Here is a 16683-nt window from a genome sequence, read left to right on the forward strand (position 1 = left end):
TAATTATTGGGTTTATTTGTTAACGGGAGATCAAACCTAATCGTTAAATTTAACAGAATATTCTTTTATTTTTAAGTATATTCTGTTAAACCAAGAAATGTCGTTAGATAGACACTTTTAATATATAAAGATATATATAGATAATGTAGAAATGTATGCCTATATATACATAAAAAATGTGAATAAATTGCAAAATGAATGGGATTTGTTTTATTATATAATCCAGTTGGTTGTTTTTGTTGCAGATATTCAAATTTAATATGGCCCCGTTTGGGAGAGCTTTTTAAAAAGCTAAAATCATTTTTAGAAAAAGTTATGAGTTAATATGTATTTGGTAAAATTTAAAAAAATAGTTTTTTCAAACATTTAAGTAAAATTTATAGCTTTTAGGAAAAGTTGATCCACCCTAGCTTTGGGATTTTAGCTTTTAAGGGAAGCTATAATTTTGGTTTAATGAATATTTTACTTGACCCAATTGCCCTTATCTAATTTTAAAATTTCTCATTTAATATAATAAATAATATTTATAAATATATTAATATGTATAAAATTATTTAAATAAATTAGATAACAAATGTCATACCTATTTTAGTAATTATATATTTAACAACTATTTAATTATTTAGCTTACCAAACACTTATATATAACTTTTTCAACTCACAGCTGTTTTAAAATTATATTTACCAAACACTCAGTAGCTTTTTCTCACAGCACAGCTACTGCTGTTTTTTCTCACAGCACAGCTACAGCTGCTTTTTTCACAGCACAGCTGTGCCAAACTGACCCTATATATATATATGCTTTTTACCTAAGTTTATAATAATATAATTAGTAAAAAGATTAATTTAATCTCCCACTAGGCTAGAAGTGAGATTTAATTAATTAATTAATCAATTAATCAGCAAGTAATTAGAGGAGAATAATGCTTAGACTTGATTTAGAGTGACTTGACTTAGATTATATGCTAACAAAGTTTACATACAAGTTCACAATAACAAAGGGAAGCGATCAAAGTGACGTCAAGTTTGAAGTATACCAAAGGAAATACCTTTATCCCCTATTGTGAGAAAAAGTTGATATAATTAAAGATAAAATAAAATACCAAATCAAAATAACACTAACAACAATAAAATCAGTACCAAATCAGAAATAAACAAAAATTAATTTTAAACTTCACAATCAGAGAAAAATAATAATGTTTTGCGAAAATCTTATAAAAAATAGCTAAAGAAAGAAGAAAATAAATGAAACTTGATTTTAATTTGATTCATTTTCCACAACTACAAGGGAAGGGAAAGTCGAAAGTCAGGCAAGCTAACAAAAAAATTGAGATCAACCTAATTAATTTACATATAGTTAGAAAAAAACTCTAAGTGGAAAAAATAACATAAAAAATAATTAAAAAAACATTTAGTAATATATAGATATTGACAACTTATTATGTATCTTTGAGGACCAAACTGCCAGAGTTGAGAGAAAATATCGTCAAAGGAGGAGGACGCTAGAGCTGAGAGAGAAGGAAGAAAACTGGTCTGATATGAGATTGGGGGATTTCAGTTATGTGGGTTTAGGGAAGACAAAAGAGCAGCTGAACAGTAAAAAGAAATAAAATGTCCTGGGTAAAACTAATACCGAGAATATATCCTCAGTAGAGGAACATAACAAAAAAAAAACCTCTCATTCTCCTGCTGGTGCGAAAATACATTAACGATGACTTAACTCGGTATTATATTCTCGTTATAGGACTAATATTTTTTGTAGTGCATGTCATTTTCAGGTCAACACGTTTAACCCGAAAATAATATGATTGTAGCATGTAAAAGTATTTTACAAATTTCATATTATGTAAGATAAAATAAAAACTCTAAAATACCTCATAAAATACTTTTCTTTTTATTTTTTTATAAAAAAATAGTAATAAATTCAAACTATGAATTTTATGTGAAATATTTGTCTTTTATCAGGGCCGGCCAGAGGGTGGGGCAGCCGGGGCATAGGCCCCATAATTTTCGAGGCCCTAAAAAAATTAAATATAGTATATATACATATATAAAAGTTTGCAATATATATATATTTTAATGGATTACTGGAAGCTCTTGTGGCACAAGCGGTAAATAGAATGTTATGTGATTTGTGAGATTAAGAGTTGTGTCTAAAAGGAAAAAAAGATGATAAGAAATAAATTAAATATTTTAAAGTAAACTGTTTTAAAAAAATAAAAAATTATTCTGTAGTTCGTTTATTTTTAAGATATTTATGTACTTTTTTAATGGTACTATTAATAATAAATAATGTATATTTATTATGTATTTTTTAGAAAATCTATATGTATGTAAAAAAAATTATATATTTTTTTTTATTATTTTTTTTTTAAAAAAATGCTAAAATATATAACACAAAATGTTCATTGTAATTAAATATTACTTTATTGAGTTAGCTTGTATGGCAAAAATTTATTTATTACATAGAGATAAAATAATTAAAATTGATATTATGTTAAAATTTAATTAATATTTATTTTTAATTTTTATTAAAAAAAATAAAACCTCTTTTCAAATTTCGCCCTACGCCTCTTCTTATCTTGAGACGGCCTTGTCTTTTATATATATATATATATAATTATGTTAAGTGTGTCAAATTCATGTCTTATTATTAACATATTTAATCGTGTTTTTAATGTGTGATTGTTGAGTTTGTATCATGACACGTTTATTAAATGTGTTATCGTGTCGTGTCATGTGACCTGCTAAGTAATCGTGTTGTGTTCGTGTCTGGGGTCTTGACACAATTAATAATCATGTCATGTTCGTGCTCACCATAAACTTGTCGTGTCATAAACATGTTAACACGAATACGACACAATAACACGAATTGTCGGCCTTAATTATAATATTAAGAGAAATTTGTGACATTAATACCTAAGTAGTTCACTCTATTGCGATTTAATGCCTGCGGTTACAGTTTTGGTGCACCTGTTGGGGTCCCTCTTCTATTGTTAAATAATAATTTTGTACATATGAAAATATTAGAAGCCGTTTGGTAACACTTTTGTTTTTTAATTTTTTAATCACAAAATGAAAGTAAAAGTTTTGTTTTTAAAAGTTTTGTTTTTGAAAAACAAAAATGCGTTCTGTAACCACTTTTGTTTTTCAATTTTAAAAACAGAAAACACAAGTGTGTTATGTAAAGTTTATTTTTATTTTTATTTTTTGATTTTATTTACGTCGGGTCTAGATTCGGGATCAAATTCGGGTTCAGGTCAGAGGCCGGGTTCAGCGCCATGGCCGTGGGAGGATTTTGGTCCGAGTCTAATCGAAGTTCAAAATATTGATTAAGAAAAAAAAATTATTTAAAAAAATATAGAAAGTGATTTTTTTTTAAATTTTAATTCTCAATTAAAAAATTAAAAAATAAAACAGTTTTGTAGAACATGTTTTTGAAAAATATTTTCACTTTTTCAATTTTAAAAACCAAACGCCACCTAGATTGGTTAAATAAATAATTTTTTCAAATAAAATTAATAACTTTATTTCCAATTTTTCTTTTTTATTTAATTTCAATTAACAAATTTGTAAAGCATTAATTGTTAATTAATATTACACCAAAGTTAAAACTCAATTAAAATAAAATCACAACTAAAATAGAAAATCAAATGGTAACCCCAAAATGCCACCCTAGAACACACATCATCTTCTTCCTCCTTAAACCATGAATACAAACCCAAAAAACAACAAATCTCTTTCACAAATCATGATCATCACCATTTTTAAACCCAGAGCAGATTTATTAATATCCCATAACCATTAAATGACGATATCAATTGAACTTGGATAGTATAATCTATAAAAGGGTATAGATTAGGTGCGAAGTGGACAGATGTGATAGTTTGGAGGATTGATTTAGGAATTTTTTGTTTTTTATTTTAACCCAATCAATTTAGGGATTTAGGTTCATTGATTATTTTACAATATTTTACAAATATTTTAGGGTGCGAAGTGGACAGGTATTTTTTGAAAAAATATTTTACAAATTAATTAATTTTATATTTAGTTGAAATTTTAATTTAATTGGTTTTAATTTTTGTATGCAATTAATTGGTTTTTATTTAATTTGTAATTTTATTGTAATATAATTGAAAAAAAAATTATTTATATTACAATCTAAATTTTTTGAAAATAATGTTTTTGATACAATTTGAAAAAAGAATAATTATCTTTTTTACCCCCTGTACTTATGACACTATATTATTATGCCCCTTAATCTATTCAGCTTGTTACAAATAGTCCTTGTATAATTTTATATGCATACATTTAGTCCTTCTGTTTATTTTGTTTAAAAATACCGTTTGTATTGATGATGTGGTATTATAACAAAGGATAGAGAAGTAATTTCATCTCTTTTTAGAGGGAAAATTGACTATGAGGTGGCATAATAACTGACAATGAAAGATGATTAAAAAATAATTTCATAACCTTTTAAAAAAAATTAATAAAAGTAATTTTATTAAAATAATTCCAATCGTTTTTTAGCAGTTCAAATTAGAAAAAGGTGTAAAATTAGGGTTCTACAGTATTTGAAGAGATGGATATCACTAGAAAGTACATGGGATTTTTGGAAAATTAAGGTAATGATATTCTATTTTTTGGGATGTTATTTTTTATTTTTTTTTCCTGTGATTGTAATTTTTATGACTTGTAATTTATTTTCCTAATGGTATATAATTTTTCAACTATTATCTATGTATAATCCCACATTATTAATTTAACAGTCAACTTTAGTCAATTTTAACAGAATTAGATAGAAGGATTATACTATTCCAACTGATATATTTTAGGGGGTATTTTTAACTACACTTATAAATTAAGGGGCATCATAGTATAGTGTCATAAGTACAAGGACTAAAAAAGCTAATTATTCTTGAAAAAATTTATTCTTTAAACAATCTGAATTAGTAGCCATGTGTAGATCAAAATTATCACTTAAGGACCAACTCATGCACCAAAACGACATTAGCAAGCCTTATTCCACCAAAAAATTTACAACATAGACATTAAATTGCAACAAAGTGAACTAGTTAGACATTAATACTCCAAATTTCTTTTATAAAAATAATAAGAATGTATACAAAACAAATATATTATAAATTTCTGTTATAATAATGATGACAATGTGCATACAAAATAAATATATTATAAACATGCTTAACTCGAAAATAATTTGATTGTAGCACGTAAAAGTATTTTAAAAATTTTATATTATGTAAAATAAAATAAAAACTCTAAAATACCCCATAAAAATACTTTTTTTTTTTTATTTTTTTTTATAAAAAAAGGAATAATAAATTCAAACTATGAATTTTATGTGCAATATTTGTGTTTTTATATATATATATATAATTATGTTAATTGTGTCAAATTCATGTCTTGTTATAACATATTTAATCGTGTTTTTAATGTGTGATTTTCGAGTTTGTGTCATGACACGTTTATTAAATGTGTTATCGTGTTGTGTCATGTGACCTGCTAAGTAATCGTGTTGTGTTCGTATTTGGAGTCTTGACACAATTAATAATCATGTCGTATTCGTGTTCACCATAAACGGGTCGTCTCATAAACATATGTCGACACGAATACCACACAATAACATAAATTGTCAGCCTTAATTAAAATAAGAGAAATTTGCAACACTAATACTTTTATTGCAATTTAATGCCCGCGGTTACAGTTTTGGTGCACCTGTGGGTCCTCTTTTTTTACATAGTAATTTTGTACATATGAAAATACTAGATTGGTTAAATAAATAATTTTTTCAAATAAAATTAATAACTTTATTTCCAATTTTTCTTTTTTATTTAATTTCAATTAACAAATTTGTAAAGCATTAATTGTTAATTAATATTACAGCAAAGTTAAAACTCAATTAGAATAAAATCACAACTAAAATAGAGAAACAAATGGTAACCCCAAAATGCCACCCTAAAACACACATCATCATCTTCTTCCTCCTTAAACCATGAATACAAACCCAAAAAACCACAAATCTCTTTCACAAATAATGATCATCACCCTTCCTAAACCAAGAGCAGATTTATTAATATCCCCTAACCATTAAATGACGATATCAATTGAACTTGGATAGTGTAATCTATAAAAGGGTATAGATTAGGTGCGAAGTGGACAGATGTGATAGTTTGGAGGATTGATTTAGGAATTTTTTGTTTTTTATTTTAACCCAATCAATTTAGGGATTTAGGTTCATTGATTATTTTACAATATTTTACAAATATTTTAGGGTGCGAAGTGGACAGGTATTTTTTGAAAAAATATTTTACAAATTAATTAATTTTATATTTAGTTGAAATTTTAATTTAATTGGTTTTAATTTTTGTATGCAATTAATTGGTTTTTATTTAATTTATAATTTTATTGTAATATAATTTAATTTTTTTTTTATTTATATTACAATCTAAATATTTTGGAAATAATGTTTTTGATTTAATTTGAAAAAATTTATTCTTTAACAAATCTGAATTAGTGGCCACGTGAACTAGCAAAAGAATGACCAACTCATGCACCTAAACGGCATTAGCAAGACTTATTCCACCAAAAAATTTACAACATAGACATTAAATTGTAACAAAGTGAACTAGTTAGATATTAATACCCCATTTCTCTTATAAAAATGATCAGAATGTATATACAAAACAAATATATTATAAATTTCTGTTATAATAATGATGACAATGTACATACAAAATAAATATATTACAAATTTCCCTTATAATAATGATTACAATGTATATACAAAAGAAATATATTATAGATAATAAAAAATTGTGGAATTGATGTTTGAAGTTGAAAAAATGAATTAATATACGAGTATAGAAATGGAATGTCAGGGACTACTGCTAAACCAAGAATCATAAAAGGGAGGCTGCTCATCATCATCGTCGTCCTCGTATTCTTCTTCATCATCATCACCATCGTCGACGTCTTCAGAGTCTTCACCATCACCATCACCATCACCATCACTATCACCATCACCATCACTATCACCATCATTAGCATGATCTTCATCAACGTCAATATCATTGTGATTTATTTGTTGATCATTTTCTTGGTCATCTTCTGAGAGAAGAAAGGGATGGTTTAGTAACATGTGAGCAGAAGGTCTATTATTAGGGTTCCTAGTAAAGCACTTGAACAAGAAATCCCAAGCATTCTTGGAAAGCCAATCCGAAGGTAAACCACTACACGGAGTGTCTATACTAATTATACTGGAAAGCTGATTTTCGGTGGGGTTATCATACCACGGCAGCACTAGTCCAGTCAACATTTGCAAAACCACACACCCAACTGCCCAAATATCACTCGCCTCTTCTTGAGTATTTTCTAATAAAGCTTCGGGAGAAAGATAATACAGAGTTCCTCCAACCTTTGACCTCCTCATGCACTCATCATCACCAGTATTACTCCTAACACTACTAGTCTTAGCCAGACCAAAATCAGCAATCTTCGCCACAAAACCATCGACGCTATAAGGACTATCATCATCATCATCAGCCACCAGTAGAATGTTTGCGGGTTTCAAATCACAATGCACAAAACCCTTTCCATGAATAAACTCAAGCCCTTTAAGAATGGAGCAAGTGTGTGCCTTCACTTCCCACTCACTCAATCCATCTCCATTATTCTTACTCTCGATCGCACTAGCCAATGACCCACCTGATGCATACTCCATCGCCATATTTACCTCCCCTTTATTATAATTATCTAATTGACCGTAGCACTTAACAATGAAAGGACTGGAACCAAGAGACTCATACACTTTCATCTCCCTAACTAGATCCTTTGAACAAGTATCATTTAGTGCAGATTTTACTGCCAAAAGCTCAGGCAAATCTTTATAGTGCGGTGGTCGAGGTTCTTTAAACTTAATCAAGTTAACACATCCAAAACCTCCCCTTCCGAGTAACTTTTCCTTCACCCATCCACCATACTTGCTACGTTTATTATTTATGGAATCTTCATCTTCTCTTTGTCTCTTATTATATTTTATTTGTTAGAGATTTTATAACAATGGAAGAAAATCAAAATATTACAACTCTATTGTAATACAATACAAGGACCAACAAAGAGATTAAATAAATGTTACAACAACATAATATACAATATATATACACTATATATATTATATATAAGAAATATAGAAGAAGATAAGAACACATGTAATATAAAATATGTGTATATAATAAGAGAATAATATATATGTATAAACACTCACTCACAACCTTGAGTGTAGATTAGTGGGGATCACCATGACTTGAACAATGTATTACACCTTTGTCCAAAAGCTTATTTCCCCCTATCTCTAAGCACTAAGGGAACTCTCTAGGAAATAGCTTTGGGAATTATCAAGCCTTAGGGTTTTCTAGCAATGTGCTTTTTTTGATAGAAAACTTCTTCCCTCAATGAGCACATTAGACTCCTTTATATAGTGTTTAGGTGATCACTCTTAGGATTCAAACACACCATCTCATTTCTCTCATAAAATGAGCATTAATATAGTTTGTAACAACTATATTTCAAACCATTTGAATCCTATCATCAAATTGTGTAACATCTCTTTTATTACACAATATTATGATCAACCAAAAGAAGTTACAAAAGTATTAACTTTGTAACTCTTCTCCATGTTATAAAGTGTAGGTTACAATTTTAGGTTAAATAAATTATATGTTACACAATTTATTTACCAAACACCTAATACATATTATTCACATAATAATATATATTACTACATTTTAATCTAGACTTATTATATTATAAAATAATATAACAATCCCCCACTAGATTAAAATGTGTAACACACTTGTAACATTTATTTAATCAATCAAAATATTATATCAAAATATAACATTCCCCCACTTTGATTGAATAAATACACACTTTCAAAGAAGTCTTGCTTAGGTGCATTAGGTAAAATGTCTTTCGACTTGAATTTTACCTTAGTATAGTTACCACAAAGTTTGATGAAATTTTGGTTGCCGTAGCATTGAACCACTATTTCTTTAGTACAAACCGGTGATAACACACACACCCTCGCTAATGCTCACTTGAGACCACGTGTCTCGCTCTTGCACCGTTAATGGCCATGTGCAAAATTCCAATTCATAGACTCTCTAGAGAATACTCCCAATTCTCATAAGAGGCGGCACCACCTCTAGTCCATATAGGTGGAGTTTTAATGTCTCACCACTCGTTAGACACTTCTTAAGCTTAAGTGAGTTTTCTTAAGCTTAAGCTCCATTAAAAAATCTTTTGGTTTTAACCCTCAATTTTACAACATGTACTCATCCATAGATGGGACAATTGAGTACCACATTCACTCTATTGACTTGTTATTACCTATTGAACTTAAGACTAGATTTTTACTAGTGTTAAGATAGGTTACCATCAATGAGCAAAACGCTAAGGGAGTTTAGGTCCCATCCCTCGAAAATTCATGCTTTAATCTTGTACGGAGATTAAGCGATTTGTTATAACCTCTCACTATTGATTCCATGTGAATCATGCATGCCAAAAATATAGTGTTCACTTTGTGACCACTTTTCTCCTTAAGTACTTAAGCTTTGAAAATTTAATCATAAAAGATTAATTTTCACACAACTCAAATTCTCAATAATTTTGATACCATGCATATCAAAATTAAACACTAATTTAGACACCAAACATGTCTAAATTATACTTTATTTTAAGACACCAAACATGTCTTAAACTTTTCATATTGGAGTATCACCCCCACACTTTCACATTTCACTATCAAGATAATATCTTGATTTTAAAATATAGAAGACCACTTCGTCTCTATAATTTTTCTTAAATTTAATTTCCTTCTTGAAATTATTTTTACCAAAAATTTGACACCAAATATGTCAATATTTTCACTTATGCACATAGCCAAACTTGATTTAGAATTTGAATTCAAAATCAAAAATATCAACAATGTCTCATCACATTTTGATTAAATTTGTGGTTCACCCCCACATTTCTACCACAAAGTGTATATTAAATATCACCTTTTTGTATTTTCCTCTTCAAATGACTCTTTAAGGCCACTTTAAAAATACCATTTGACATTTTTAGTTTTCTCAACAAAACTAAAATATCAAACTCACATCACCACTTACAAAATAATGTGATTATTTTTTCTCATAATTTTAAGGTTATCTCCTCATTGAGATTAGCCCAAAATTATACCAAGGTTAACAAAATTCTCATCAATTTTGTTCACCACTTTGATTATTTAAGATTCAAAATTACTTCTCCAATTTTATTATCTTTTCACTATTTTTGAATCCACATTGATTCATTTACTTTTGAGTCCAAAATTGCTCTTCCAATTTATGGCTCATTTCAAAGTTTGGATCCACTTTTAATCTATTGTTCTTGCTATGACAAGACAATTCTCATAAGTGTAACTCTCATATAGTTCACTTTTCTTATCTCATAATATGAGATGATTATCTCTTATAATCCAATAAAAGATGTAACTTCTCAAAAGCCATCTTTTATTATCTCATAAAGTGAGATGTTCACCACCAAATTGAAAAAGAATTTAAAATATTCTTTATTCACAAAATAGATGATAATAATTCTCACAATAATAATAAACACTATTTTATTACTATCAACATTATTATCATGCTATGTAACTCATATATTAATATAATATGTATGTTACTAATCAACTTCTTATATGTAACATACACATATTATCAATATTAAATTCACAATATATATGTTACATATCTCATATATATATATAACATATATACTGTAATATACATATATATCATATACACATAATATATACATTAATTACACAACTATATATGTTACATACCTCACACATATATAACATAGATACATATTAATATACATGATATATATTATATACACATAATATATATTATATATACATGTCTCAAATAAATACATAGAAATAATTATTTCTACATATTTAATCTCACTAATATATATTATATCACATGCTCTACATATATATAATATATATTACTCATATATACATGTTATATATTATATATCTCACATATATATACACATATAAACATGTTATAAATTTAAATATCATATTCTATATTACTATATATAACAATATGATACAAACACATGATCACATATATGTCACATATATATAGCTCATATATATCATATATATTACTATCATATAAAAAAGTAAATCACATAATATACACCACCATGCTCACCCATGAATGGTTTTCACATAAAATCTCTTATCCTTGTGTTCTCACAATCTTGATTTATCTCCTCTTCCATTGAAAAGGGATAAGCTTTTGATTGTTAGAGATTTTATAACAATGGAAGAAAATCAAGATTTATTACAACTCTATTGTAAAATAATACAAGGACTAAAATAAGAGATTGATTAAATATATGTTACAATACATATATATATAGACAGATATTATATTACATGTGTTGTAATCTTCTCTTCTACCTTTCATATATATATATGTAATACATATAGTGTATATATATGTATTGTAACATATATTTAATCAATCTCTTATTTTAGTCCTTGTATTATTTTACAATAGAGTTGTAATAAATCTTGATTTTCTTCCATTGTTATAAAATCTCTAACATTATTACAAAAGTACCTTTCTCTGGACGATATTCCATTACCATTCTCTTCATCTTCATATTTTATTAATTTGTTTCTTAGAAGAAACAATAGTTTATTAAGAAAAACTAATCAATGCGTACGACTAAAACTAAGGTTGATATAGCCCCACTAAACTAAAGTCTAATTACTAATTATTTGTTTAAAAAATATTGTCTCTCGTGACTAGTGACTAGTAGCTATATATAGATGTACATGTAACCTATTACTATTAGGATTAGGATTATAGTTATGTAATTTTGATTTTAAAAATAATTATGTTTTATTTTTTAATTAAATGATAGATACTTTTATTGGGATAATTTATTTGTAGTTTTCGTGTATTATGTATAAGATTTTTGCTTTTGAAATGATCATATTAGTATTAGGATTATAATAATTAATTATGTAATTTTGATTTAAAAAATAATTAATATCTTTCTTCTTCCTCTTCTTCTTCTTCTTCTTCTTCTTCTTCATCTTCCAATATTGCAACTTCGCCAAATCACAGATATCTTTTGATTTAATTCATCACAGAGGTCAATCGAGCAATGATGTCGACGATTTTAGACTGAAGAAGCTTGCAGCTTTCCAAAGAAAGGCTGTGGAGCACGCATTTTCATGTAAGTATCCATTTAGCTACTACAAATCTCTTGAGAAAGAGCTATTTCTATTTTCTAGTTTCCTACTTAAAAAACGCAGCTGCTTCTACAGATATGTGATTCGAGTCCCTTGGGAAAACACATATCACACACTCGGCAGCTTATAATCAGTGGAGAGAATAGTCTACAGCACTTGCTCCATCTACGAGGTCGAAAACTACGCAATCATCAAATCAGTTCTGTCTCTGGCTTCTTCTTTTGGATTCCAACTTGAAGCTCCCATTCCTCAATGGCCTTCCGGTCTCTGAAGGCTGTAAGTACTCTCTCATTACTATCCTTCCACATATATACACAGATTTTTCATCTTTTATAACTGGCAAGCTCTATCTGGGTTTGTGAGTGAGACAAAGAACGTGTTAACATTGGAATGTTAAGATTCAGAAACAGGACCTAAACATCGGCACCCACACCATACCACACCACCACCACCACTACCACTACCACTAATTCTATCTCAGACTCGGTCTTTACTCCCACTCGACGCGGCGCTCCTCTCCTCTTCCTCACTTTGATCTCTCTAAACTCTCTCTTCCTTTTCTGCTTTCTATCTGATGCGAAATTGATTCTCAGCTAAAAATGTAAGACATATATACACTTTTCTGTTATTGTGATGATGGTTGAGTTGTTAGGATTTATAAAACACTCAAAGAAATATATAAATCACAGATCCAAACATATTCCTAAAAATGCTTTAATATAGAAAACCCTAAATCATAAATCTATAAAGCCTTTGCTAAATTAAAGAAGAAGAAGATGATAAAAGATCAGCGGAAGCACTAACCTGAAGCCATTGTTGGAGATTGCAGAGAAGGTTTTGATCTTCCAAGAATACACTATTTTCTTAGGTATTTTCTCTGATGGGGAAGGAGAGAATACAGAAACCCTCGTGTTTCTTGGGGACCACTACCTATTTATAGAGTCATCTTAGAATAACTCTTGGGTATTTATAATTTGGCCCCTCAACAAATTATAAATTAACTTATGGTATCTACACATTAATTCCATGACACTTTAATACCCTTTTGATACCCATAACATAATTGGTCACTTAATTTTGTATCACACTTTATAATAGCATATACATTATACATATGTGCCCACAAAAGATTTTTAATCCAACAATCTCCCACTTGGGCAACATATGTTACCTGATAAATGTATAACCTTATGAGCTCAAAATTTGCTATTATGTAAAGGTATTCACAACAATCTCGTCCATCAACTATACCCATATAGGATCAAAGCGATTTTCGTCATATCAATCATGACTAAACCCATCAATGGTCACATATACAAATATAGCCAAATGACATAGATCAATCATGGATGTGTAGCATGGAAATTACATGCAATGTGAACCGAACATGCCTATTTCCAACTGGTCCTCCTTAAACCAAAGTGAGGTCAAACTTAAACATAACAAGACAGAGTGAATAAACTGAAAACTTTATTTCTGATCAGAAAATAACCAAATACATAAATGTCTTAAACAAACATAAAGCAAAGAGAATACAAACTCCCACTAAATCATGATATCCTCAAGTAATACTACACCCATATGAGCAGTGTGCTCATGAAAGACCTTGGGTGGTAATCCTTTTGTGAGCGGATCCGCTATCATGGAGTTTGTCCCAATATGCTCTATGGAAATCTGTCCACTATGCACTCTTTCTTTCACAACTAAGAACTTTATGTCAATATGCTTTGACTTGGAAGAGCTCCTATTGTTATTGGAATACAACACTGCTGATTTATTGTCACAAAATATCTTAAGTGGTCTTTCAACATTCTCCAAAATACGCAGCCTGGTGACAAAGTTTCTCAGCCATATTCCCTGATTTGATGCCTCATAACACGCTACGAATTCAGCTGCCATAGTGGAAGAAGCTACAAGTGTCTGTTTGACACTTTTCCAGGATATAGCTCCTCCAGCTAACAAGAAAATGTAGCCTGACGTAGACCTTCTGCTATCTTGGCATCCAGCGAAATCAGAATCAGAATACCCTACGACCTCCAAATGATCTGATTTCCTGTATGTGAGCATGTAATCTTTTGTTCTCTGAAGATACCTCATAACCCTCTTGGCTGCTATCCAATGGTCCATACCAGGGTTGCTTAAATATCTGCCTAACATCCCAACAATGTACGCAATATCTGGACGCGTACATACCTGAAGATACATTAGACTCCCTACAACTGATGCATAGGGAATCTTTTTCATTTCCTGAATTTCAAGGCTGCTTTTAGGGCATTGTCTAAGACTGAATTTGTCTCCTTTAGCAACAGGGGTATCACCTGGTCTACAATCTTGCATGCCAAACCTTTTGAGTACTTTATCGATATAGCCCTTTTGTGATAATCCAAGAATACCCCGAGAACGATCTCGACGTATTTGAATTCCTAATACAAAAGAGGCGTCACCAAGATCTTTCATCTCAAATTGCTTAGATAAAATTCTCTTGGTTTCGTGCAATAAGCCTATATCATTAGTAGCAAGCAATATGTCATCGACATATAGAACCAGAAATATGTATTTACTCCCACTGAACTTGTGATATACACAATCATCAATAATATTCATCTCAAAACCAAATGAGATAATTACTTGATGAAACTTGTGATACCACTGACAAGAAGCTTGCTTGAGTCCATAGATGGATTTCTTTAATTTGCAAACCATATTCTTTGGGTCACCAACCACAAAGTTTTCTGGTTGCTCCATATAAATTGTCTCATCAATGTCTCCATTGAGAAACGCTGTTTTAACATCCATCTGATGTAACTCAAGGTCAAAATGAGCAACAAGTGCCAATATTATCCTAAAAGAGTCTTTCGATGAAACCGGAGAGAAAGTCTCTGTATAATCAATGCCTTGTTTCTGAGTATAGCCTTTTGCTACAAGACGTGCCTTAAATCTCACCACATTACCATATTCATCCTTCTTGGTTTTAAGTATCCACTTACAACCAATTGGTTTTACACCTTCTGGTAATGGGACAACTTCCCAAACTTTATTGTCTTGCATAGACTTATTCTCTTCATCCATGGCATCAATCCACTTTTGAGAGTTAGAACTTTTCATGGCCTGATGCAAGTTGATTGGATCATCTTCCATCATTCCAATTTCATCCTCATGTTCTTGAAGAAATACAAAATAGTCATCTGAAATAGCATTTCTTCTCTCTCTTGTGGACCTCCTTAATGGCTCTTGTTCTTGAGGGTGTTGAATTTGTTCTTCTGGAACAATAGCCTCATTTTGATTTGGGAGTTGTTCAACATTGTCTTGTTGAGGTTCCGGATTCATTTCTTGATCAATGACAGGTGTGGAAGCCTGAACATTGTCTAAAATGATAGTAGGAACTGAGTTTGAATTCAATTCCTCCTCAAAAACAATGTCTCTAACCTTATTTCTCCCCCAAATTCAACATCCTCAAAAATGTTGCAGTTCCCGTCTCAAAAATATTTCTGACAGTGGGATCATAAAACTTATAGCCCCTAGATCGCTCAGAATAACCAATAAAGTAGCTGCTAACTGTTTTGGAGTCCAATTTATTTTCATGTGGCCTATAAGGCCTTGCCTCAGCTGGACATCCCCAAATGTGGAAATGCTTTAGACTAGGCTTTCGACCTGTCCAAAGCTCATAAGGTGTTTTTGCAACTGCTTTACTTGGTACTCTATTCAGAATGTAAGCTGCTGTCTTTAATGCTTCTCCCCAGAGGGACTCAGGTAAGGTAGAATGAGCGATCATGCTCCTTACCATATCCTTAAGAGTCCTATTTCGTCTCTCAGCAACACCATTCATGCTAGGTGATCCTGGCATGGTGTACTGTGGGACAATACCACATTCCTCTAGGAATTTAGCAAATGGTCCTGGACGTTGTTCACCTGAGCCATCATATCTACCGTAGTACTCACCACCACGATCAGATTTGACGTTCTTAATCCTTTTGTTGAGTTGATTCTCAACTTCAGCTTTGTAAGCTTTGAACACGTCCACAAACTGAGATTTTTCATGAATGAGATATAGGTACCCATAACGTGAGTAATCGTCTATGAATGATATAAAATATTGTTGACCATTCCAAGATGCCGTAGGGAATGGCCCACAAATATCTGTGTGAATCAATTCTAAGACTTCTGAAGCTCTATTGGCACCTAATCTCTTAGTTTTGGTCTGTTTTCCCTTGATACAATCTACACAGACATTGAAATCTGTGAAGTCAAGAGACTCTAAAATGTCATCAGACACAAGACGCTCAATTCTACCTCTTGAGATATGACCTAAGCGTTTATGCCATAATGACGCTGAATTT

General features: G+C 30.1%; 1 protein-coding gene across 1 annotated transcript; it reads right to left on the bottom strand.

The window, feature by feature from the left end:
* Window positions 1–6895: 6895 nt before the first annotated feature.
* LOC115713391 (mitogen-activated protein kinase kinase kinase 20-like) lies at window positions 6896–7747 on the bottom strand. The gene has a single exon (XM_030641875.2). The coding sequence runs from the start codon at window positions 7745–7747 to the stop codon at window positions 6896–6898; it is 852 nt and encodes a 283-aa protein (XP_030497735.2).
* Window positions 7748–16683: the final 8936 nt, after the last annotated feature.

This window comes from Cannabis sativa, chromosome 4 (assembly GCF_029168945.1).
Source record: "Cannabis sativa cultivar Pink pepper isolate KNU-18-1 chromosome 4, ASM2916894v1, whole genome shotgun sequence".
In the NCBI taxonomy this organism is placed as follows: Eukaryota; Viridiplantae; Streptophyta; class Magnoliopsida; order Rosales; family Cannabaceae; genus Cannabis; species Cannabis sativa.

What these genes read in the sequence shown, in the direction of transcription:
- LOC115713391 (XM_030641875.2), bottom strand. Translation starts at nt 7,747, where the DNA reads ATGGCGATGGAGTATGCATCAGGTGGGTCATTGGCTAGTGCGATCGAG.